The sequence below is a fragment of the Gracilinanus agilis genome, chromosome 3 (genome assembly GCF_016433145.1).
Source record: "Gracilinanus agilis isolate LMUSP501 chromosome 3, AgileGrace, whole genome shotgun sequence".
Lineage (NCBI taxonomy): Eukaryota > Metazoa > Chordata > Mammalia > Didelphimorphia > Didelphidae > Gracilinanus > Gracilinanus agilis.
This window is the reverse complement of record NC_058132.1, coordinates 115,535,541-115,562,299: the sequence shown is the minus strand read 5'-3', so window position 1 is coordinate 115,562,299 and position 26,759 is coordinate 115,535,541. Positions and strand designations below refer to the sequence as shown.

The 26,759-nt window shown below is 35.6% G+C and overlaps 1 protein-coding gene across 1 annotated transcript in view; it reads right to left on the bottom strand.

The window, feature by feature from the left end:
• Window positions 1-26,759, bottom strand: part of TYR (tyrosinase) — a 164,423-nt gene that overhangs the window by 80,120 nt on the left and 57,544 nt on the right. Inside the window, exon 3 of the mRNA XM_044666033.1 lies at window positions 22,241-22,388. Coding sequence (XP_044521968.1) covers window positions 22,241-22,388 — 148 coding nt within the window. The remainder of the gene's footprint in view (window positions 1-22,240; window positions 22,389-26,759) is intronic.

Below are 26,759 nucleotides of genomic sequence, written 5' to 3'. Positions count from 1 at the left end.
TTTGGAATATCTGTACATGTATGATTGAGGGCAAATCTCTTAACTTCTATGGGCTTCTAACTCTCATCTGAAAAAAATAAAGAAGTTGAAATAAATTATCTCTAAGATCTCTTCCAGAACTAAATATGTGCTCCTGTTTGCATTTGAATTCCTGGCTCCTCCAAAAAACAACAGAATGAATGAATATTAGCATTCTTATCAGATACCATAAGGATGTGCTTTTGACTTGATGGTCAACTTTTCAAAAATCTTTTACTTAAATATTATGTTTCTCAGTTTTAAAGATTACACAGAATTGGGGAAGATAGTTCATCTGAATGCCTTTGAGAGAAATGATTATTTCATTCTTTGTATTTATAACTCTAGTACCTAGCAAAATATCTGGTACATAACAGCTACATGATAAATGCCTGTTTATTGACTAATCTTAATTTGCTGAGATCAATAACAAGAAATTTAATTTGAATCAGTGTAAGCAAAGTTCTGCATTTGGTTAAAAAAAAAATAAACTGCCTAAGTATAAATTGCCCAAGTAAAGACATGGGGAGATAGCCAGATCTTCACATAGGGAAAAAAAAAAGTGTGAGTTTTTGTGGACTAAAAGCTCAATTTAAGGGTTTTTTTTTTTTTTTGGCTCCATATCAGTTGTATGTATCAGTTTGCTCTTTTGTATTTATTTGTGTTTATATTTATTTGCTACTTATTCATTTGTTCATTGTAGTGTAGAATGGGGGTATAACTGTTTTTGCAGAATTTCTATTGTCAGTTAAGGGTTTAGAATCTTGGGAAAAAGTTTCAGTTGTACTTGGGAACTCGGAGGGAACCAGGGTCCAGCTGAGCTCCTCCTTCTTGAGATTGAAACCTAGCTTAGTTTTGCAGTTTTTTGAGATTTGTTAATTTAGATAAATCCTTTGAATCTCCCTACCCTACCTTATTTCCTACCTTCTTTTCCCTTACCTGAATATCTAAGAAGAGTGAATAGGAGAGTGAATCAGAGAGTTAGTTTAAATCTGTGAGAGTTTAGTCCTACTCTGGCAACAAATTATTTATTGAGTCTTTATATCCAACTTCCAAACCCCTTTTGATTTCAAAATCACCTTGAGAGCTGAGTAAGGGCAGGTCCTTTCTCAGTCTCACATTCCTGCTCCCTTTCCCCCACCTGAGGTTTCTCTGATCAGCTATTAGGGCTTCCTTGATTCTTTTACCCTGACAATCTATCCTGAGAAGACAATAAACCCCTTTTGTGTTTAAACAAGACCTTTTGCTATTTCATTAGTTGATTAGTAAGAGAGGGAGGAAGAGGAAAAGAGAAACAATATACTCTCTGGGTTTTTTGGGAAGCTGAGGGTATCCATTTTGAAAGAAGTGTATCTTCAAAACAAGTCCCTTCCTGTGATACTGACTAAAGCCTGTAGTCAATTTCAATCTGTCTTTGCTGATTCTAACTTGGGTGTATAGTGTCCTTTACTTGAAGGGATCAGTCTATTTCCCTTCAGTGTTTTGTCTTTAACCTAAGTCCCAGTCTGTATGTCCCTGCTGCTGTTTGTCTGGTTAGATTAATTCATCCTCTCCCTCGAAACCCTTGTTACCTCAGGGTTATACTCCCTGAACTCAGACATTACCTTATTTCTCCTGCCACCTCAACTACCATCCTTCATCATTGAACCTTCCTCATCCAATATATTGCCTTAACTTCCCTACTACCAAGTCTATTCCCTTGATTACCTCCAGCCTTGGGTCCCTTGCCTTGTCTTATTCCCTGATCTTACCAGTTTTTACCCTAGCTTCAGCCTCATATTATATCCTGCACCTCCCTATTATAACCTACCTAATCCCCATATTACATCTTTCCGTTTCCCTATAACATCCTTCAAGTCCCCCTATAACATCATTTACTTATTTAAATATTTATTCATTCGTCTGCTTATTTACTTATTTATCCATTCACCTATTTGTTTGTTTATTGTTATTGATAAGAGATCCAGAACTTCATTAGTAAAATAGTCCAGGATTACAGTGGCTAGAGTGCTAGGTTTAGGGCCAAGAAGACCTGAATTCAAATCCAACCTCAGATACTAGCTGTCTCATCCTAGGCAAACCATTTAATCTTTATATGCATTAGTTTCTTCAACTGTAAAATGGAAATAACAATAGCACTTAGCTCCCTTGTTTTGTGATGATCAAATGAGATATTTGAATATTGCTTAAGACAGTGCACATGGCAGCACTTAAAAAATGCTTATTTCCATAAGAGAGTCATTGACAAATGGAAAACATATCCAAAGGATATGGATAATAATAGGAAATCATGACAAATAAGGACCAATTGAAGGGACTAGGGGTATGTGCTGAAAAGTGAAGATTAAAGGGAGACATGGTAGCTATCTCCAAGTAATTAAAGAGTAATAATATGGTGGGGAGAAGGCTATAAATACACTGTTTTTTCTTAACAACAGAGAGCAGAAGCAGGACCAAAGGGTAGAATCTTCCAAGAGTTTGTCTTAGACTCTCTGTAAAGACAAATGTGGGAAAAAGCAAAACAAACCTTCACAATTATAATTGCCAAAAGGAGATTGTATTGTTTCATGGGTTTCCCATCTCTCCAGCTTTTCAGTCGGAGACAAGATAAATACTGGTCAGAGATGAAAGGGCACAAAAAGCTTTGGAGTCTGAGTTCTGAATTCAAATCTGACTGCTATTTTTGACTTCTGTGATTTTGGGAAATAAACTCACTTAACTTCTATGGTCCTTAACCTTATCATTTGCCAAATAAGAGGGTTAGACTTTTGCTTTTAAGGTAAGAAGGATTTTGCCTACTTAACTAAAGGGCATGAATGTTCTCGCAGGTTCACATAGTTAAAAAAAGTGTAGGAAGGACAAGGCAAGGACAATATAAAATTAATTTGTTTATTCAACATTAATGCATGTTAAACTGATTAATATCATAGAATCCTAGAGCTGGAAGAGACCTTAAAGAGCCATCTAGTCACTGAGCTTGCCTGATATAAGAATCTCCTTTACAAAGTTCCCAATATTTTATCATCATAATTCACTTCAATAATACAAGTGATAGGGAACTCAGTAACTCATGGGGAAACTCGATCCTTTTTGATAAATCTCCCATATGCTGATCTAAAATTTAACTCCTTGTAATTTCCATTTATAATAATTAGATTATAGGTTACTTCAATGTCAAGAAAACCTGGGATCAAGTGATGCCTCTTCCACATTTTGGTTTTTAGGTCTTGGACAAGTCACTTAATCTTCGGTGCTTTCAGCAACTCCCATACTAAAAAAATCACAGACAAGTTGCTGACCTAAATTGGTATAGGAAGCTTCCCCTTCAGGGAATTTGCTAAATCAGTGAAATCACAGGCACACTCCTTATTAATTTTCTTGCCAACAATAAAATTTTACTCTCAGCCTCAGTAGGCCTCAATTTCTGTAATCTCTGAGATTGTGGATCTGTGCCTTTGTTCATGGCTGTTCAGTCCCAAAGGCGAAGTTGCCACCTAACATCTCTATTTCTGCATGGTGCTCATGACTAAAATTCCACATTAGTAATTTTGTTTTCTCTGCTTTTTTTCAAGGACGAAGAAAAGGATGAGAGTAATAATTTGTTTTTGCCCTGTTCACCTTTTTCCACCAGATCTTTCAGGATATACTTTCCTTTAATTGAAATATTTTAATTACAAACACTAAAATTTCCCTTTCATTTTTTTTCATGGAAAGGAAGGGTCATAATATTCTCAAAACCAAAACCAGGTAGAGTTAATACTCTGGCAGATGTTGCCAAGCCAGAAATGTTTCAGGTATATAGACTTGGTAAAATATTGTATATATGTCATCCATGGATTAGCCTATTTAAATTTGGAGAAGCTTATCATCAGAGGGCTGACCCCCTTCAAAAGTTTTTGTTGGTTGAATATGAGATAGCATACTGAGACAAGGTGGGAAACAATGCAATTTGGGTTCAATAAGAGTGTGAAATAAAAAACATTAAATCATTGATTACAATGTTGTAAGGATCATACTTAAACACTGGAGATACAAATACAAAAAGGAAACATTACCTGCCCTCAGGGGCCTTACATTCTTTATTTTCCTTTTCTTTTTCATTACCATTTATTTTTACATATAACATAAAATGTAATATATTAATAATATATATGATTTGTTATAAATTATTATGTTTATAGAAGAGAAACAAAATCTACATTAGCTATGTCCAAAAATCTATGTGTCATCCCCCTATTTTTTCAATTAACAATTATTTTTCCTCCCTCTCATTCCCCTATCCCTAACTGAAAAGAGAAAAAGAAAACCCTTTTTATAAATATCAAAAGTTAAGCAAAACAAATTCTTCCTTTGGCTACATATGGTACACAAATGTAATGGAATACTACTGTCATGTAAGAAATAGCAAATGAATTGGTTTCAGAAAAACCTGGAGTGATGTGTACTAACAGGCAAAGTGAAATGAGCAGAAAGGAAAACAATTTATAATTGAAAGAATTAAGAACATTGATCAGAAGTATATATTCTAATGAGAGAGGGACCAGATTTAAGGGAATGGTAACTAAAGAAGAGTGTTTGGGGTCTAACAAATCACAAGAATTATGAGTTGATTGACACTCCATTTTCAAAAACAATGGTAACATTGATTTCTTTACCGTTCTAAAACAAGGGGTGAAATCAACAAAATGAAATATCTATGTTATCTTATTTGTTTTTCCACAATGCTCCAGATGAGGTAGATGCTGCCGTTTTACAGAAATGGAAACTGAAATTCAGAGTTCAACTCACTTGCCCATACTCGCGCCCCTAGTAAGTATCTGAGGCAAGATCTTAATTTAGGTCTTCCTGTTTCCAAATCCAGTATTCTGAGCACTGTACTACATAGTTGCCTTAATGTGAATCTGTACTCACCAACTCATTCTTCACTCTCCACTACTTGTTAAGAATCAATCACCAGGGGGGCAGCTGGGTAGCTCAGTGGAGTGAGAGTCAGGCCTAGAGACAGGAGGTCCTAGGTTCAAACCCGGCCTCAGCCACTTCCCAGCTGTGTGACCCTGGGCAAGTTACTTGACCCCCATTGCCCACCCTTACCAATCTTCCACCTATGGGACAATGCACCGAAGTACAAGGGTTTTAAAAAAAAAAAAGAATCAATCACCAATAATAGGCTGAAAAGTCAGAGCAGTATTATCATCATAAATCTGTTAAATCATCTGTGCGTTTGAATCATAGCAAAATTTATTATTTTTTTAAATGGCATTTGAATAGGGATGGAATTTTTATATTTGGTAAAGGAAGTATCATTTGTAAAGTTATTTAGGCTACATAGGTGTATTCGTTGCTGCAGTATAATTAAAATCAATGTCTGGTTATTGAGCTGTCATGCCAGTTGTTCCTAACAAATCATGATCTACTTCCTACCTCCATGACTTTGCATAGTAGTTCTCTATGTCTGAAATGCATTCTCTTTTCACCTGACTTGCAGAATTCTCGGACTCCTTCAAAACACAATTCAGGTACTGCTTCTCACATGGGGTTCATATAGATCCCCTATTATTAGTATGACTTTCTCTCTCTTAAAATTATATTTGTAATGTATTATATACTTTACATTTCCTTATCTCTGTATCCTTTTATTACCTCTTCCAATCCCAATAGAAAATTTGCTTTTTCAGGGCAGGGACAGTTTTTTTTTTTTGCTTGTTTGTTTGTTTGTTTGTTTTTGGTCTTGGAACCCACAGTGTCTTGCATAAAGTAGACAATAAATATTTGTTGAATTAAATTGTTAAGTTTTTATTCAGCAAAATAGATACATATCTCTTGAATCTCTTTGACACATGCCTTAGAATTATGCATCATATAATAATGTAAAACTGCTATGACTCCCTGTTCTGGGGACCACATCCCCCTGCTTACTAAATAAACACTGTCAGTTAATCAATAAATGTTTATAAGTACCTACTGTGTGCCAAGCACTGTGATAAGCACTAGACTTCAGAGGTAAAAAATAACAAGCCAAACCAAACAAACAGAAAACTTTTTGGTGAAATGTTCTCTAATAAACCTGAAAACAGAACCACCATCTCATATTTTAAGTAGGTCTCAAGACATTGCTCTGTTTCTGAGATAAAGATCCATTACATTGGGCTTTCTGCCTTCATGACTTGAGCAATCTGAAAATCCTCTCAGCACCCCTGGGGACCTGTCTTGCTGCCACCCCATTGCTTGACATATTTCTGTACTGCTGAGCTGGGCTGCTGAATAGGAACTTGGTATGCAGGTCAGGGATGCTTCCCAGCATGGGTATCACAGTATGAATTGGGAGAGAAGGGTTGGGGGAAGGGAAGCCTAATAAGGGAGTACAGCCACAAAGTCATACTGAAAGATGTAATTAATTTGTAGCTGAAGAGAAGAAGCTATCCTTAGAATATTTTGCTTTAAGTATGTGCCTTGTTGGGATTCACAAATATAGTCCTAGAATAAGAAGTCTGGGGAGAATGGATGTGGTGCTTGTGCATTCCAGAAGAGCTTTTAGAAAATGTGATTCCAAGGATTCCCTTACCAAACAGGGTACTTTTGTGAGAAAGAACTTTCCAGGTGGCACCTGATGACAATGAAGACCTAGAGCAATAACTGTTACTGACTGTGTGTCCCCTTCTCCACAAGCAATTTTAGCCACGTGAAGAGAGCAAGGCATGAGAGTGTCAGTAAATAGCATGAAAAGCTATAATCAGGAGCTTCCTAGAGCCAGAGCTGATCGTTGAAATATTAAAGGCAAGCATTTACATCTCAGAAACTGGCAAATGCTACAAACCAATCATTGACTTATTGTTTTGTTCATTGTCTAGATGTAAGAAAGTGATGGAGAAAATGATTTGTTCTGCATACGTTCCCAATGAACCAATTGTTAAACATTCACCAGGACACCCATGGCTATTTATAAATCTTCAAAACTTCAAGACTAGTAATAATCATACCTAACTTGTATATTAAAATAATATTATATATCATATTGTATATTATTATGTGCCAGGCACTGTGCTAAGCTCTTTACAGTTATTATCTCATTTGATCCTCACAAAGCTGCTGGCAGATAGATAGATACTCATGTAACTCCCATTTTGGAGTTGAGCAAAATGAGGCAAATGGAGGGGAAATGGCTTGCCAAAATTCATACAGCTAGTATTTGAGGCAGGATTTGAATTCAGATCTTCCTAAAGCTAGGCAGACCCAGTGCCCCCTTCACTATGCCCTTTTGCAGCTCCTTATAGATGTGGTTTAATGTTTAGTGATCCCTGATTTACTGAGTCAGATCCATGTTTCTCTGCCAGAGGCTCCAACAAGTATGCTATGTGAGGGCATGGTGAGTATGGAAAGATAAGATCCTCAGTGTTTAGGAAGCTTTGATTCCATAATTAAAAATCAATTAAATGTAACAAGCTTTATTATGTGCCTGCTATTTGCTAGGCACTAGGGTAGGCACTGGGGAAAGATAATTTTTTTAGAAGTCTTCTTTATGTCTTAGAATTGATACTAATTATCATTTCTAAGGCAGAAGAGGAATAAAAAATGATTTGCCCAGGGTCACACAGCTAGGAAGTATCTGAGGATAGATTTGAATCTAGGACTACCCCACCTACCACCCCATCCCCAGGTCTGTCTTTCTATCCACTAAGCCACCAGCTGCCCAAGGGAAAGATAAAAATGAAAATACCCCCTATTTTCCCTCAAGAATTAACTTTCTGCTGTGGGATAAATAATGCACACAGATGTTGAGTACAAAATAAGGCCAAGTAGTCAATATAATATAAGGGTAGTCACTAATAGCTCAGCAATATCAGGAATGGCTTCTAGATCCTAGAAGGTAACTGAGTTAAAAGAGCTCCTGGTGAACAAGGAGGACATTGGAGATATCTGGACCATTTGGGGCAAATACTCTAAATCAAGAGAGAATGATACGTATAAGAACAGTCCATTTTGGCTGGAATGTACAGTGCATGGGTGGGCTTAATGTGAAATTGGAAGATGGGTTGTAGCCAAATTGTAATGGGTTTTAAATTCAATGTGAAATCATCACATATTTGGAGAGTCAATTATTCTATACCTTTGTTTTCTTTGTTTTCAAAGATGATCAATATCATCTCTGATGGTTTTAACTTGTTTATGAATTGGATTTAAGTTAGGCAGAGCTGTATAAAGTTGTGATCTTCACTCTCTCATCCAGAGTCATATTTTTGACCTTTTCCCTTCTAGGTGAAGGGAGAGTGGTAGTCTACCTTGGGAGTTCCAGAGGTTAGGTCAGTGGGTCATAGAAATACAGAAGTGGGAATGAAGACTAATGAAACATCAATGTCCTGAGGAAAAAAGAGTGATATTTAGCTGGCGTTCATGTAACAGCTTAACATGGAATTAGTGGAGCCATTACTATGTAGGACTTGCGAAATGTTTTAAGCTAACTCATTCAGAAAGCAAGGTGGTGGAGAGGATAGAATGTCCTGCCTGGAAATACTGGGGGAAATGCTTCTAAATGTATTCTTGCTGTATCTTAGATGAATGTTGAGTAATAGCCATTAACTTTTAAAAATGTGGAGAATTCAATTTGGAGACTGTAAAGCTGATGGCCTTAGAGAAGAGATGTTTCAATCCCTCAATGCTATTTCCTAGAATCCTGAGGGACAATGCAGCAATCCTAGCTTTAGAGCACAACCCTACAAGTTTTTGACCCAACTATTATATTACCAATATTTTGTCATACCAATTTTGTGAAATGAAAGAAAGGACTTATTTATACAAAAATATTCATAGCAATATCATTACTCAAAATGCTCAAATGAATCTCCGACTTCATTGATGTGGATAATGCCAAAAGCAGATTTCAATTCATCCATGCCTGAGTTTTTGTCTGTCATTCCATAAATAACCTGGTGAGAACCATCTGATGTACAGAGTGCCTTCCTCATGTTCTCTTGACATTTTGAAGATGCCAAAGGAAGACATAGGTCATGCAATGATTATCCCTCCCTCTCACCACCATCTTCTTTTTTGATCACACATTTCTCTGACAATATCTTTTCATCAAATTCTTCCTCATAGTTCTTTATTTATGGATTGCCTTTCCATTACCCTCTAAGTAACACTTAATTTTAATGCTTCAAACACTTTAATTTTCCTTAACTTGAGCCAATAAAACAAGAAGAATATTATACTGTTATCATTTTATGTGCAGATTAATGTCATTGTTATGATGTTGAACTTTCATTTCCAGGATTAGTTTGGGTCATTAATGGGGCTCCACAATTTGCTATGAGTAAACATGTAATAACTGTTTCCCTCTGGATCGGGAAAAAGAGTCCTCTAGGAAAATCTGTGTCCTTTTATTAGAGTATTTCAATTCATTTTAACATATTGGATTGCAATGGAATATTAAAACACTATGTTGTTGTTCATTTGTTATTTTAGTTGTGTCTGACTCTCTGTGATCCCATTTGGGTTTTCCTGGCAAAGATAAATGGAGGGTTTTGCTATTTCATTCTCCACATGAGGAAACTGAGGCAGAGTTAAGTGACTTGCCCAGGATCACACAGCTAGGAAGTGTCAAAAGCTAGGTTTGACAAAGGAAGATGAATCTTTCTAACTCTAGATTTGATACTCTATCTAATGTGCCACCTAGCTGCCCATAAAATGTTATAAAAATGACAAATATAAGGAAAAAGTAGCATGGTGACTAGAATGATGGCTAACCTTAGAGTTAATACTGGATTCAGGTTTTCCCTTTGACATACTCGTGCTGAACAAAATGCCCGGTACATAGCAGGAACGTAATAAAAAGCTTGTTGACATTCTGACAAATTAACCATTAACAAAGTTATTTTAGTTTTCAGAAGTTTCTAATTCTCTGAGTTGTCAGAATTCTGACCTGCATCAATAGACCTCATTTCTGGACAAGGAATTTACTGTACTGGTAAAATCACTGCTTAAAAGGGTGAAATTAGTGAAAGGATGAAATTAGATTAAAAAGAAATATGCAAACACCTATAGGGGGTGATTCAAAGGAAGGTCAAAATCAGAAGAGCATTAAATGTTGAAGTGAAAATATATGAAAGAAAATTAGACCATGAGTAAAACCAGAAGTATAGGAGATTCAGATAAACTTTCAAAGGGACATAGAACAAAGTATAATCGGAGAATTTTTTTGCTTGTTAATTTGTTAAATTTTATTTTGTTAAAGTAGATGGTATCATTTTTATGGTTTTTCATTTGATATTAATCTTCACTTAATAAGATTATTTCATTGTTTTTATTGATGATCATTAAGTTTATAACACAACACAATTTAAAGCATAGCTGCCCCAATCAGATATTTTTTGAAGTCTTAAATTAAATAAATATTTATGAATTCCTGTTATATGCAAGACTCTGTTCTTGGATTGCATGTACAAAGGAAAAAAATAAGTATTCCCTCTACTAAAAAAGCTGGCCTTCCATAGGTCTTTTGCCTAGGACTTCTGCTGACTCAAGTTAAGTGTACAGGTAAGTATGCAGAATCAGACATAAGCAAGAAATTGCTTTATGATGTTCATTTACAGCACTTGGTACAATTTGTCTCATTCTTCAAAAAGAGGAATAAATCCACAAAAGGAAATCAAGATTGTCACCTATGAGTATTAATGAATTAAAGAAATAGAAATAATGAGAAATTTTACAGGAATTAATCACTCTATCATAGTTGGCAGGAGATATACAAAGAGAACAGTGAGATGGACAGTGGAGGAAACCAGGCAGAGCCTGACCCATGAGTTACAATACCCATGCTTTAGGATAATAAAATTTAAAATAATTACAATAAAAACTTGGTAGGAGTCTATGATCTTAAAAATTCTACACAAAGTCAACCCAACAGAAAATGAGAAACTCTCAAGAATTGTCATGTATTTTATTGAACTAATTTTAAAAAGGCTTTTTTTTTTTACTCCAGGTCAAGAAATGTATTTTCACCTGTGTACATTGCTGATAAAGTACAATTTGTTTATCTTCCTCTTCACAATTCAAATACTGACAATACTGACACCCCAAATTATCACAAAGGGGAAAGCAAGAAACTATAAACTATATATGTTTGGACCCAATATATATATATTGGAACTATAAAACAGTTCAATGTAGATACCCAGACAAGTTGCTGTCTAATGTAAATTAAAAAAAAAAAAAAAAAAAAAACTTGACCAGAAAACAAGCAAGGATGAATAAATAGCTCAGTATGAATACAAAGGATCTCAAATGATACTGTCAGGAATACAAAAATTTCAAATGACTAGTCTTGCAATGAATGCTATGGAAACAAAACAAAGGATTAAAAAAGCTTAAGTAATATGTTGGGAATAGGAAAGTCAAAGAGTAGATGAAAATGCTGCTCAGGATGAATGGCTCAATGATAACAAAGGGGGATATATTTATAAGAGGTCAGAAAGAGAGGAGAGAGGCAGAGTTTTCAAACTTTTATTTTTCTCCTATTTTTCTCTTTCCCCAAAGAAGAATGAACTTTGGATTCCCAAGAATATAACAAAAATGATTAAGGAGGAATTGAAACTGATGGTTTGTGAGGAGATGCTACCAGAGAAGCCTCGAGCTTCCCTCAGGGAATTTGTCTCCATAATCAGTAGAAGTACATCCCACAGTACCCAAAACATGGCTAATGTGATTATTGCTGAACCAATGTAAATGAACTCTGTGAGATCTTAGAGAATGGGAGGATGAGGCAGGACTGAACACAGACAAATAGCTTGATCTGAAAAAAAGAAAGCAGAGTAGATTCTAACCCTGAGTTAGTTATTTTATAATTAATATTTATTCATATTATGCGAGATAATATGACATAATGGAAAAAACAATGAGCTGGAGGCAGGGTAAAAGATTATGTTCTACTCTATAATAATATTTTATTTATGTAACATTTATTTATACACACATGTATATATGTATGTATATATATTTATAAAACATTTATATAAAATTTTAAGGTTTTCAAAGTTCTGTCTCTCTCTCAAATTATGGTGTTCAACTGTAGCATCACCTCAAACTCAAATTACAAGTTTCTTTTATGTTTGTAGTAAAATTTGTCCAATTACACTACTTATATCTATGTTTCTCGCATGAAACTTTTCCCAGAACAAAAGGACAAAAGGCTACTCTGTATTTGTTATATACCATTATTATCAATATTAAAATGCAATTAACATCATGTAGGGACTTTAAAAATGCTATACAAATGTCGATTGTTCTAATTGCTGTTGTTGTTTACTAATCTTGTACATGTTCTGGAATTATTGTCTCCACTCCCAATCCCACTATAAAGTCTATTGAGGGCAGCCACCACATTTTCCTATATGGTTTTATGAGTAATGGTGAGGGAGAAAGGTGTTTTTTTTTTCAAAATCTAAAACTTGCAAACTCTAACCAGTGGGTGCTTCCCTTCCCTTATTATTTGTTTAAATCAACTAGTCAATCAGATCTAATTGACTTTCAGAAAGAGACATTTATTCTGCTAGTATCATTGATGAAAATATCCTCTCTTCCAATATTTTGTGAAACATTCTTATTTGAGTACCTACAGAGTCCAGAGAAAATTGGGCTAAAGTTTAGAGAGTGAGAAAGTGAAAGCCAGTAACTTGGAGCTCCTGCAGGTCCATGATTTTTGTTCCTCAGGATATCCCCCTTTGGAATTATGTAGCTTTTAGGCTAGGTTCATCATAGACTCTTTTTAAATTTGCATTTATTCATTTATTCATTCACTCATTTATTTATTTAGAGTGGTAAGGGTTAGGCAATGGGGGTCAAGTGACTTGCCCAGGGTCACACAACTAGAAAGTGTCTGAGGCCAGATTTGAACCCAGGACCTCCCATCTCTAGGTCTGACTCTCAATCCACTGAGCTACCCAGCTGCCTCCATCATAGACTCTTAAATATGTCTTGAGCAGATAGGTGGCACAGTGGATAGAGTACCAGTCCTAGAGTCAGAAGGACTCTAGTTCAAATTTGACCTCAGACACTTATTGGCAGTGTGACTCTGAGCACTTAATCCTGTTTACCTCAGTTTTCTCAACTGTACAATGAGCTGAAGAAGGCAATGGCAAGCCACTACAGTATTTTTGCCAAGAGAACTCCAAATCAAATAGGGTCATGGAGAGTTGAACAGGACTAATCACCACCACCACCAAAAAAAAATACTCTTCCTCATCTTGACCAAACTGTCTTTGCCTCCAGAAGCAGATCCTACCATTACAAGGACATTGCTAATATGTCAATGAAAAAAGTGCAAAATATGGTCCTTTAAAGTTCATAAGGTCCTCTCTCCTCTGGCCAGAGAGATTGAGACCACATTTCCTGGAAAAATCATTCCAGTTTTTCCAAAGGCTTTCAAGAGTATCTAAACTGATTAATGACTTTTTCTCATAGTCTAAAACCTATGATGCTTAAAAAAAAAACCCTTACCTTCTGTCTTAGAATCTATATTAAGTATCAATTCCAAGACAGAAGAATGATAAGGGCTAGGAAATTGGGGTTAAGTGACTTACCCAGGGTCACACAGCTACAAAATAGATATCTAAGGCCAGGCCTGAAACTGAGACCTATCTCTAGGCTTGGCTTCCTATCCACCGAGCCACCCAGTTGCCCCTAAACCTCTGACTGATATATTCTCACCTTAAAAAAGATATTGTGGTATAGAATCTTGATTGCGATTATTCAGTTTATTTACTCAAGGCCCCCCTCCCTCCCACTGAGTACCTCTAGGATCAAATATAAAAATCATCTCTTTGTCATTTAAAGCCCTTCACAACCTATCTTTTTTCTTCCCAGTTTTCTTATTCTTTCCTCCATTCACACACCCTTCAAACCAATAACTGACACCTTTATGCTTCCTTCAAGAAGATATTTCATCTCATGACTTCAAGCATTGCTGGTGATGGTTGCCTATGCCTAGAATGTTCTTCCTCATCTCTGCTCTTGGCTTTCCTGATTTCCTTTAGGTCTCAACTAAAATCTCTCCTTCTCTAAAAAGTCTTTTCCTGACTATATTAATGCTAGCATATCCCCTCTGAGATTACTTCCCATTAATCCAGCATTTATTTTGTTTGTACATGGTTGCTTGCCCATTTTCTCCTCCCAAAGATTGTGAGCATCTTGGGGATGGGATTGTTGTGGGGCTTTCACTGAATCTCTGGTGCTCAGTATTGGGCCTAGCATAAAGTAAGTACTTAAATGCTGGTTGAGTTGCTGACTAACTGTACCCTGTTTCCTTCAAATCTAGAGTTTAATAGACAATTCATGGCTGACTTGAGGGATCAGAGGAACACAGATTTAGAATTAAAAGGGACCATTGATAATACTGAGTCAAATTTCCTCTTGATACACAGGAGAACACGGAAACACAAAGATATTATGGCACTTGCTTGGATTCACACAGTTTGTATATGACTAAGGCAGTATTTGAACCCAGGTTGTTCAGAGTCCAGGTTCAGCACTCTATCCATTGTTCTATGATGCCTCAAAAGAAATCTCTCAGAATGGAACTTGAAAATCTATGGAACCAAGTTATCTCCAAAAGCCATGGATCAGCTCTCTACTCCAAAGAAAGATCAAGGTTGTATAGGGAAATTGAATAGATACAGGTGTTAAATGAATAGCTTACAGAAGGTATGGCACTGAGGATCCCTTAAGACTGAATTGTGGAGCAGACCTTATCTTCCTTTAAAATAAACAGGATTCAAGCATAGGTATTTAGCCATGGCAATAATAACAATAATATTAATAATAATGACAATAATAATAGCATTTATTAAGCTATATGTGTTAGGCACTATGCTAAGCAATTTAGAAATATTTTTTTCATTTGATTCTCACAACAATCCTGGGAGACAGGTGCTATTATTATGTAAAGGGGAAAATTATGTTTGGTTGGACTGAATATTAATAAGGATTGGTTGCTGGGAACTGAAGAAATATAAATTCCAAAATGATTTTTTAGCAATTTATTTATAAAATATAGGAGAGAGTAAAAGTAGAGAAAATCAGAAGAGAAGATAGGGTAAGAGAACTAGCCTAACACATTAAGTAATTTGCTCCAGCCCCTGGCTCAACCCAGGTAGGGCTAATTAGTCCTCAGCCAGAGAAGCCTCAGCCTTGAGCCAAGGGCCAGGGGCCCAGGGATGAATAAAGAAAGGCTTCAGTCACAAAGCCTTTTTTTAAGAGGAGAGTCCCTTTAGGAAAAATCCAGGAAGAGTCAGTCTTTTTCACTCACTGTGTGGTAGTTCAAAAGGAGAGATTTAAGAACAGTCTCACCAAGTCTAAGGTCTCGGGTCCAGCAAGCAGAGTTTCCAATTCTAACTCCAACTCAGAAGAATGAACAAGAAATGTCTCACAAGAAGTTGTCACTCTCTTTTAAAGGTGCTTCTTTTGTGTCACTTCCTGTGCCTTCCTCTACTTTATGTGTACCAATCACAAACAAAGGTTTGCCCCAGGGGGCAGTCAGTTGATTCTGATTCATCACTCACTTTTGCACCCTTGGGTTACAGACTTCCCCTACTTGAGAATTAAGTGGGGTTGTTTACACTATTGATGATTAGATCTAAAAATGGGCAGGGCAGGATTAATCCCATCATCACAATTCTATTTTGCTTTTGATGAAACTGAGGCAAAAAGAGGTTAAGTGTCAAAAGTCATATAGCTATTAAGTAAATGAAATGAGATTTAAGTGTCTGAAGCAGGATATAAATTCAAATATTCCTTACTATAAGCCCGAGACTAGCATAATTTTTTTTAAAGAACTCCTTACCCTTTGTCTTAGAATTAAAATTGTTTATGTTTACAAGACAGAAGAGTGGTAAAGGCTAGGCAGTGGGGGTTAAATGACTAGCCTAGGGTCACACAGTTGGGAATTATCTGAGGTCACATTTGAACCCAGGGCCTCTCATCTCTGGGCCTGGATCTCAATCCAAGGAGCCACCCAGTTGTCCCCACTACTAAGATCTTGAATAAGCTAAATAATAAGCTAAATAATAAATAAAATAAATAAGCTAAAAAATAAATCATAATCAAATAACTTTGTATTATAGACAAATACTAAATTTATTATTTTTTCTATACACAGTCTTAGAATGCTTATTCTAAAAGTATTCCTTGTCCCCTCTTCTAGTCAGCCCACCACAGGTAATATAAGGTGGAACAAATTTAGATGTTGGACCATTGGTGAAGGAACAAACAGACCTACTTAATAATGCTCTATGCTAGGCATTAGGCCTAGTAGAGGAGAGACAGGATTTAGCATACATTCTGTACTTACCTATCTCTTACTTTTTAATCACAATGAAGACCATGATTAATCTGTCACAGAAAGATTTCCAAATAACCATAATTGTACCAATGTATTTCACTGTCATTTCTATTAGGAGAGACATTATTTCCTTTAGAAGTAGAGAATTTAAGATTTAGAAAGAGGAGACAAAACAACATAATGGAAAAGAATATTGGGTTTGGGATTATTAGACTTGGACTTGTCTCCTGACTTGAATATTTAATTCTTTTTATGGCCTTGAGAAAGGCATTTGATTTCTCTGTGCCTCAGTTTTCTCATTTGTAAAATGAGGATAATCCTTGCATTGCCTTTTTCACAGAATTATTATAGAGAAAGTGAGTAAGTGCAGCAGATTAAAATACTAGCCTTACAGTTTACTACCTCTGTAGATCCGTGGTAAGACAATTCATCCTCTGAGACCTTAGTCTCTTCATCTGTAAAATGTGAAACTGGGACTAGGTCACCTCTAAGGTCCCACAGAGTTCTAAATTCTGTCAAAGAAGTCTATGAAATCACTGAGTTCTGTATAAATGTGTATTATTTTACAGAGAAGGTAACTTAAAACCAGAGAAGTAATATGTCAGTGGCATAGCTGTGGCCAGAATTCAGCTCTCCTTATGTGTATATGTATACATGTGTCTCTGAGCAGACATTTATGGATGCATCTATCTGCCACCTATATTGATAATCCTTCCTCTTTATTAATTATTGGTTATTCATCAGCTATTTTGAATGTTATCTATCTGTTTTAAAGAGACAGCTTGGCTTGCAGAGTAGTAAAAAGAGAGACCTGGAGCCAGAAAGACATTGTTTCGAGTCTCAACTTTGACACATACTGATTTTGTTATTCTAGGAAAGTCATGCCCCTCTCTGTGGTCATGTCTAAGTCTAAGACTGGCAGCTGCAGAGAAGGTGCAGACCTGCTATAGAAAGTATTTTTATCCAGGATTCCTTAGATGAATGACATCACAAATCCAGTCCCTAAACTATCTTAACTGTTAGCTTTAGTTGCTTATCAATTAATCAACCTACATTTGTTAAGGATTTATTCTGAGCCAGGCATTGAGTCTACAAGCAAAATACTGAACCAATCTTAGTCCTTAAGGAATTTTTAGGCAATTATCATGTCCATATGTAAGTATAATGAATACTCATTCAAAGAAGACAAAGGACCTTGGAGAGGAATATCCTAGAAGCCAAGGGAACCAAAAAGGCTTTTTGCAGGTGTCATTTTAGATGAGCTTGAAGGAAGGGAGGGATTATAAAAGCCAGTGATGAGAAAATAATGCATTTCAACTTAGTAATAACTTGTCCAAAGGTCCATAGGCAGGAGGAAAAAAATACTAGAAACAGCATCAAGGAAGATTTAATTGTGATACACAGTATTATGTAATTGTGTATTATGTTGCCATAAAAATATGAGAATTTGAATAACTATGGAAAGGCCTATGTAAAGTGATGTAAGAGCCATAAAATCAAAATTTTATGTACATTGACTACAACTATATTTGATCATAGCTGAAATAGGCAAAAAAACCAAATGCACAATAAAACAAAAATAAAATAAATCTGAAAAAGAACAGACAACCTTGAAAAGGACACAGAGGATATATGTATATATATGTGTGTGTGAGTGTGTGTGTGTATGTACATATATAAAACATTAATCAGTTTGGTTTTACTTTATTAAATCTTGAAGGTTTGTGTAAGATGTTATTTCTTAGCTTGCATTTTTATTTGATTACTTTTTTTGGTTGGGAGGGTGTCTGAGTCCTGTTATTGGCAGCATTGTATCTAACATTATTATGGATGATTTGTATGATGGCTAAGATGTTATGATTCTCACTCTTACAGATAGAGAAGGATAGCTAAGAGGTATAAGGATAGCAGAATAAAGATAGAATAAAAAAAGACTTTGCAGGCTTGAACAATGGGCTAAATGTAAGAAGATGAAATGTAATAGAGATAAATGTAATGTCCTGCACTTGAGTTAAAGTAAATCAACCATACGAGCATGGGATAGGAGAGATGTAGCTACATAACTATTCATGTGAATTAAAAGAAAAAAGATTTAGAAGACTTATTGGATTTACAATCTCAATATAAATCAATGGCGTGACATGATAGCCAACAAAAACCTTTAAAAAATTTGTCAGCTGTTTCTCTTTTATTCAGTAGTTGAGTTAGTATGAAACTTTAAAAAAGTTTTTCTCCAATGACATCAACAGGGGAAAATTCATTAGCTACACTCTTCATTAGAATACTGATGTCCCATGCATGCCAACTGCACTAATCCCAACAACAGTGATCTTATTCTAGGGAATTTGGTCTTCTTTTAGAACACTCAGAATCAGATGATCCTTGGTAGTTCCCATCTTGGAAATGGAGGAAACTCAAGCTTGAATGAAGTTGCTTGCTCAGACTGTTAGGAGTTGTGAGATATGAAACTACTGCTCCTAAACTTCTGCCATAGCCAAAAAGAAAAAAATCTACTATCATCTTAGGGTACACCAAGAAGGGCACTCTGTCCAAAACTGGGGAGGTCATAATCCCTGGTCAGAACATAACTGCAGCCTGCATTGAGTTCTTGGCACTATATTCATGAGTTAGAGAACATGTAGAATAGGGTGACTAGCATGTCAAAGAGCCACATGCAGATATATTGAAGGGAATGCATATATTTAGCTTAGTGAAGAGAGAACCCGAAAGGACACATGGCAATTATCTTTGAGCATTTTTCACTGATGTTATGTGAAAGAAGAATTAGACTTCTTGGCTTCAGATGAAGGAACTGGATATAATGGATGGTTATGATATAGAGGTAGATTTTGGATCATATAAGGAAATATTTTTTAAATGGAGTAATCAATAAGTGAAAATATTCTGCCTTCAAAGATAGTTGGTTCCTCATTCCTAGAGGTTTTCACACAGGTTAAGAAATGACTTTTTGGATATGTAATGGAAGGGAACCTTGCTCTGAAAGAATAGGATACATGACTATGGAGGCTCATTCTGACCCTAGAATTATATAGTAAATAAAAATAATAACTAGCATTTGTATAGAATTTCAAGGTTTGAAAAGCCTTTTATAAATATTGCCTTATTTTATCCTTTCATATTCTGGGAGGTAGGAATTATCACCATTTTACAGATAAGGAGATTGAGGCATGCCAGCCAAATGATTTGTACAGAATTAGATACTATGAATATAAATATCTGAGGCCAGATCTGAAGCCATGCCTTTCTGATTCCAAGTCCAGTTCTCTACCCATGTTTCATCTACTAATAGCAATATCAGGACTGTTCACTCTTCTCTGAAACACATATTTTATATTATTTAGCTTTATAATTATTTTTCATATAACTACTCTCTGCTATAGTGTAGCTTCTGTAATGGTATGATACTTTACATGTTTCTTTCCCCATATATATGCACAAATATATATTATATATTATGTTTGTTAAATTTAATTGAATTTTAGTTCTTAAGTGGCTAGGGATATAGGGAGTTTCCCATTAGCCAAGGAAAAGGTACTGTTTCTGAGACCTTCCAGCCAATGCCCCAATCTTCAAAATGTTTAGAAGCCAACTTGCAATCAACCTGATCAAGCATCACAATTCATGCTTGTTTGTGATCAGTGCATAGAAGTTTCTCGTTTTATGAGGTCTTTTGGAAATTATAACTTTCTACTTATGATAATTACTTCTCAGGAGGAATATATAAAATAAGTCTAGCTTTCTATCATTTTGTCTTGTTGAGATGTATGAAATTATCATCATGATCAGTCGGAGTCATCCAAGGAGACCAATCTAGGGTAGGGAATGTAGCCCGTGATCTATTTTCCTTAGACTTTACTTTATAACTCTAAATTCTCCATGTCTCTTCTTCATTTTGTATATTCCTGTGTTTATCCAATCCACATGTTATAGTGATGAATTCCTCTGTTGTGAATGACAATGCTTGAATTGATAATGTAACAGTGCTTGACACTTATTGGTCTATCCTTGTAATAATGCAATGATTGGTATAAAATTTGCATTGATTCAGTATATTAACTGTATGAGTCAAGCAGTCAGTGAGCATTTACCAAAAGACTACTATCTTCTAAGCACTGAGTCAGATGCTGGGAACAAAAATGCAATAAATGAAACATTCCCTATTTATAAGAAGCTTTCATTCTGATGGAGGAGTTCTAACAAGGACATATAGAAGAATATATAGAAGAAATACAAAATAGTTAAATATAAAGTAGTCTGAGATTTCAGTTGAAGGGGTCTGGAAAGACTTCATACATTACCTAATTCAATCTTTAGGAAATCTCTCCCAGAATTGTTTGTTCTAAAAAAAAGTGATTGGTCCATTTGTCAACTGGTGAAAATTCCAGGGTCATTTGTCCTTTTTATTTCTCAGAGTTTAGAAATCTTAAGACCAAAGAATGACTTCATGGAAGATCAAGTCCACATTTCTTACCTTTGTGTCCTTTGTCCAAAAAACTCCATCATAATTTGATCAATTAGTGGTTAAGTCTGGCAGTATCTTGACAAGCCTCATTGCAATTTTAGCAATATACCACACTTAGATTTCACTGCCATATTTGAGGAAATGTCTTTGATGGTTCATTTCCTTGACCAGTTTTCACTTACATAGCTCTCAACATTGTTTAGAGCTGACTCATAACTTGTCTATACTTCAGTTAGGTAAAGAATAGAATATGGATTATAGAATTAAAGTATAAGGACAACAACACTGTATCAAGAGAGGCCTAGAGGATAATGGCAGAGTCATAGTGGATACAAGTCTTCAGGGATAAAGAAGATTTTGATTAAAAAAGAAGTGATGTTCAAAGGGATAAGGCAGATGGAAGAATGTGCTGGTTTCCATTTATGAAATGGGACTTTGGAAAAAAGGTTGTTTAAAATCGTAGCTTGAGAATTATCACAAAGTCATAAGAGTGTAGGATCAAGAATCTAGAATTGGATAGGATTAAGAGATCTTTGAGTCCAACTCACTTTATCTTTTTTGATATGAGAAAATTAAGGCAAAGAGAAGTCAAGTGATGTGTACAGGATGTATAACTAATAGTTAAGTAGCTTCTCAATCCTTTTATGAACTCCAAATTGCCACTCAAAAATCTTCATTACATATGTACATATATCGAGGACTTGGGATTTCCTTAGATGTGGGAACTCTTTACTGGCAAAGATTGCAATTTATCCATAACATTTAGTCTCACAGAGTTATCCAAAGCTCAGGAAGGTTAAGTGACTTGTTCACAGTTAAAACCAGTAGATGTCCTAACTATGATCTGAAACAGCTATTCTTGATTGTGGATGCATAGCCTAGTGGATAAAAGTAGCCTTAAAGTTAAGAGTTAAAGGACAAATCCCATTTCTAAGATATTCTGGCCAAATCACTTAATCTCTCAATGATTTAGGCAATTTTCTAAAAATAAAAATTGAGGAGAAAGTGTCAAATTCCTTTGATAGGAGGAGTCTTTTCACATGGGAATTCCCTAGAGCAGTGATGGGCAAACTTTTTAAAGAGGGGGCCAAAGGAAAGGAAATGCTCATCTGTCGGTCTGTTTCTAAGGCAACTCTTTCGAAGTTTCATTGTATTGTATCCTACTCATTGTATTTGTCAGATTAGGAATAATGTCGTGCTGCCAGCTGGATAGAACATTTCAGGGGGCCACATCCGGCCCACGGGTCATAGTTTGCCCATCACTGCCCTAGAGAATGAAATAATAAATTCAGTCCTTGTTACTATTCTAGACTCCAGATCTAAGATTTTATTCACTATATATGCCATGTTACCACAAATAGAATATTGAAAAAAATGTTAAAGAATTCCTTTATCAGGAATATTCAACTGACCTGTCCACAAAGGCATGGTGAAGAATAAAGATGGGATCATTAGCAGATCCTTGTACCTGGGACATTGTGCCATTCATGTAGATATGTAAAGCATTATGCATGGTGCTCTGAGATGCATCTGCTATGCCAGTAAGTGGATTGGCAAAACCTGTGAGTAAAATGGAAATGAAAGCACTTTTAGTTTTCTTTAAAGTCAGAAAATTCTAAGTAACTATTTTAATCTTTATTGCATTTAAGATAAAACTACAAAATCCTCTGCATAACTGGGTCCCATTCTACATTTCCAGTGCTCTTTTCTTATGTCGAAGTTACATATGCCTCCCAGTCACTTATGCCTTTCCAATGTTTCATTTCTTATTCACCCCTATGTATTCTGTGATAAGTGATATTGACCTCTTTACTAGTTCTCAGAGACTATTCTCTCACCTGCCTGTGCATTTTTCATTGGCCATTCCTCATGTTTATAATATTCTCTTTCATTTCTGCTTCTAGGCTTCCTTGGTTTCCTTCCAGTGCCAGCTAAAATCCTAGCTTCTACAAGTAGTCTCTATTGACAACCCTTCTCCCCGTAATGTGTTACCTTCCTTCTCTTTATTATCTCCAATATGTCATGTATATATATATCTTGTCTATATGCAGTTTTCTTCCCCCCATGCTGTATCCTTCCTTGTAACCAGAATTGTCTCTTCCTTATCTTTGTATACCCAGCACCTAGCATGGTGTTTGGCATCTAGCAGGAATTTGCAAACTGATTGACTAATGGTAAATTAAGAATCAATGGTAGACAATTTAGAGATGAGGATCTGAGTTGACCAGAATGATAAACTTTCTTTTTAACTCTTACCTTCTGTCTTCGACTTGATACTAAGTAAGGATTCCAAGGAAGAAGAATGGTAAGGGCGAGGCAACTGAGTTTAAGTGACTTGCCTAGAGTCACACAGCTAGGGAATGTCTGAGGCCAAATTTGAATCCAGGACCTCCTTTTTAGGCCTGGCTCTCTATCCATTGAGTTACCTAACTACCCTAAAACTTCTTAATAATTAGAATGAGATACCCTGGAGCTGGTGATGGTGTTGGTGGTGGATACTACAATAACAATTAGGAGCTATTTAAACAGAGTTTGGATGGTCACTTATTAGGGGTTGGTAATGAGTATTTTGGTGGCACAGTGGATAGAGTACTGAATTTAGAGTCACAAAACCTCTCTCAGACACTGATAAGCTGGGTGAGAAGTAAATTAACCTCGAAATTAATTTAATTTCTCTCAGGATAATTTTCCTCATCTGTATAGTGAAAGGAGTTGGACTTGAGGTTCTCTTAAGTTCTCACTCGCCTCTACATCAATGATTCTATGACATTTATAGTTGGATATAATGTTAGTATGAAGGAAAGAAAAATTAGAGTATAATGAATCAATCATCAAACAGTTATAAGTGTCTACTGTGTTCCAGGCCCTGCTCTAGGTTTTGGGAACACAAAAAGTGAAAACTCTGTTTCATTAGCATTAAGATTGTTCTCGATATGTTAGAAGTATTCAATACATCTTATTGAATTAAGCTTTTATTGCAGCAAATTTCAGTCCAAATAATCCAGGAAATATTTTAGATGAACTCTCGAATTCTTCATTTTTACCTCATATCCCAGACTGCACTTTCTAATTTTCAAAGATTTCATTCTGGAAGGTTTATTTTTTTCTCTCCCTTAAGAACAAATCCTTTCCTTTGGTCACCAATTTTATTGTTCTCAATTCTTGGGAGACCCTTTGGATTTTCCTCAGAGAACAACATGTATGTTATGAACTCTACTTCCACAAATTTATCTTAAAACACCATTATCCCCACCCAGTGCTGGCATTTTGTCATTCTCTGCCCCTCAAAGCTTCCCCAATTCTCTTCTCTATTCACATAAATGTATTCTCTAATCCAAGAAGATGCCCACATTTGTTTTGGAATTACTGCTGGAACTGAGCCTGAAGCAAACTCTCCTTTCTCTGAACTCTAAGGGCATTTATTTTTTGCATCATTCATTAGACATTATTCATGTAGTATCTATTTTACTGTTGTCTTTAAAGTTAATTGAACCCTTGATTATTATTTGACTTCTCACAGGTAAAAGTCTGGGGTCTACAGATAGATTTAAAGTTCCTTGAATACTGAGTCATATGAATACTGAGCTCTTTGGAGTAATGAAGAATTGGAAGGCATAGACTGTTATGACTTGACAGCACCTAGCAAGATGGAGGAATCTTAGATAATCTTAATAGTAGATATGCATCATGGACTGTATCTGGTTTGCCTAAATATCATAGACTCACTCTTTTGGTAAAATGATATCCTTTTCTAATCCATATTAGCTAACATTTACTAGGCTTCTATGTTATTCAGGGCAATCAAGGTAGCTACAAGAGGGACTTTCTAGGAGCAAGGACAGACTAGGTTCAAGCCTTACCTCTGAGATATATGACCATAAGTAAGAGATTTAATCTCTAGTACTCTAGATGATTCTCTAAAAATATAACTTAGAAAGAAGTCACTGATCTAGAAATTTGGGTGGAGGAAATTTCCACATGAGAGAAAGCCTCATACCCATGAAATCATAGCTCAAGATTGGGAAAAATACAATATAAGGTACTCTCCTAAATGAAAGGGAGAAACAAAAATGAAATAGTACTTCCTTTAAGGGATTTATGTAATTTTGGAGACAGCATAGTAAGAAACATAGCTTCAGCACAAAATATTTAGAGTTGTTATCCACATCTTCATGATCTCATATGGGTTTTTTTTTTTGCAAAGAAAACTGGTTTGCCCATTTCTTTCTCCAGCTCATTTTACAGAGGAAGAAATGGAGGCAAACAAGATTAATTGATTTGCCTAGGGTCAGGCAAAGTTAGTGTTTGAAGTCAGAAATCAGGTCTTTCTGATTCCAGGTCCAGCACTCTATCCATTGCACTCTCTGGCTGTCCAGTAATGGAATAGAAGGGAGATAGAGATCCTCTGCCTTCCCTATACCTCCCACAGTATTCCTAAGAGTTAGCTCACCATTCAGAAACACAGAAAAGTATCTACATAGGGAAAGCTACCCTGAAGTCCTGATAAATGTAACTATGATCTTCCTGATCTCCAGAGATTATACATTTTTCTGGTATGCAAATATCCTCAAAGTCAATAGTATTTTGTTTAAACCCCTACCTTGTGTCTTAGAATCAATCTATTCTAGAATAGAGGTAAAGTCTAGGGAGGAGGGATTAAGTGACTTACCCGGGACACATAGCTAGGAATTGTCTGAGGTCAGATTTGAACCAAAGTCCTCCTGATTCTAGGACTGGAACTCTATCTATTATGCTATCTATTTCCCTTTAATAGAGTTTTGACCAGAATAAGAATTCTCTAGTAATAGCAATCACCATTCCATCTCATTAAATATTTGAAAAAATTGCCATCCTTACATCCTGGTTAAAAAAAAAAAAGCAGCATTATTTCTTACCTAATCTTGACTATATTGCTTTTCTTAGCTTTTTTGCCAATAGGCTATATCTTAAACAATTTTGTCTCTCTCAAAATGAAAGTTTGATTTTGAAAGGTATTAAAGATCAGAAGCCATGTCTTATATTCTTTATCTCACACAATACTTAACACAATTATTTCATTATTTGCAAAAATTCAACTTTTTAAAATTAACTGATTAATCAGTTATCTATTCTAATCAGGTTGGAGAGGAAGAGACAAATTCCCTAGGACCTATATTTCCAGAGATTCAACTCTATCAAAGCTATTAAGCTGACATTATAAAAAAAATACAGCAATGAAAAGCAGAAAATGAAAGCAGTGTATATTCAAAGCTTAAGCATCTCAGGGTATGAATAACTTTTATTTTAATAATTTCATCATTTACTTTTTGGTCATGAAAGCCATTCTCATGATTTTTTAACGTCAAAAGCTTGCAATATTGAGTTTCTGTCACCTTTTGAAGGTAGCATAAGTAGAAAATTGTCTGGAAATTCCAAAAACCTTAGAATCTTAACATTAAAAAGGCCGAGAACAATCATCAAGTCTACCTCACTCTGCCCCTTCACTCCTCAACCCTTACCCAACCCCTATGTCCAGAGCTGTGTTTGAAATACTGCTGGCTAGGCCAAAGAGAATATTGGGATATATAGATTATTAACTTGAAATCACAAATTGGCCTAAGGTTCATGAAAAATATATTATGTTTCCACTAAAGTAGATGGTAAAATTCACTGAAATTATCGCTAGTCAAGGAGAAGGGCTACATTGAACCCAAGTTAAGGATAAACTTTACTTACTTATAGAAATTAAGTGGTAAGTGAAAGAATGAGAGAAAAGAAATCTCAGCCCTATCCACTGCTGGTTATATTTCATTTAAATCTGCAGTCAGTTGGTGTTTAAGTTATGGGAGTACTAAATATATAAAAACACTAGAAGCTATAAATTTCCCCCAAAAGGAGGAAAAAAGCCAAAAAAGTAAACACAAGTAGAGCAACTGAGCCACTTAGACTCTT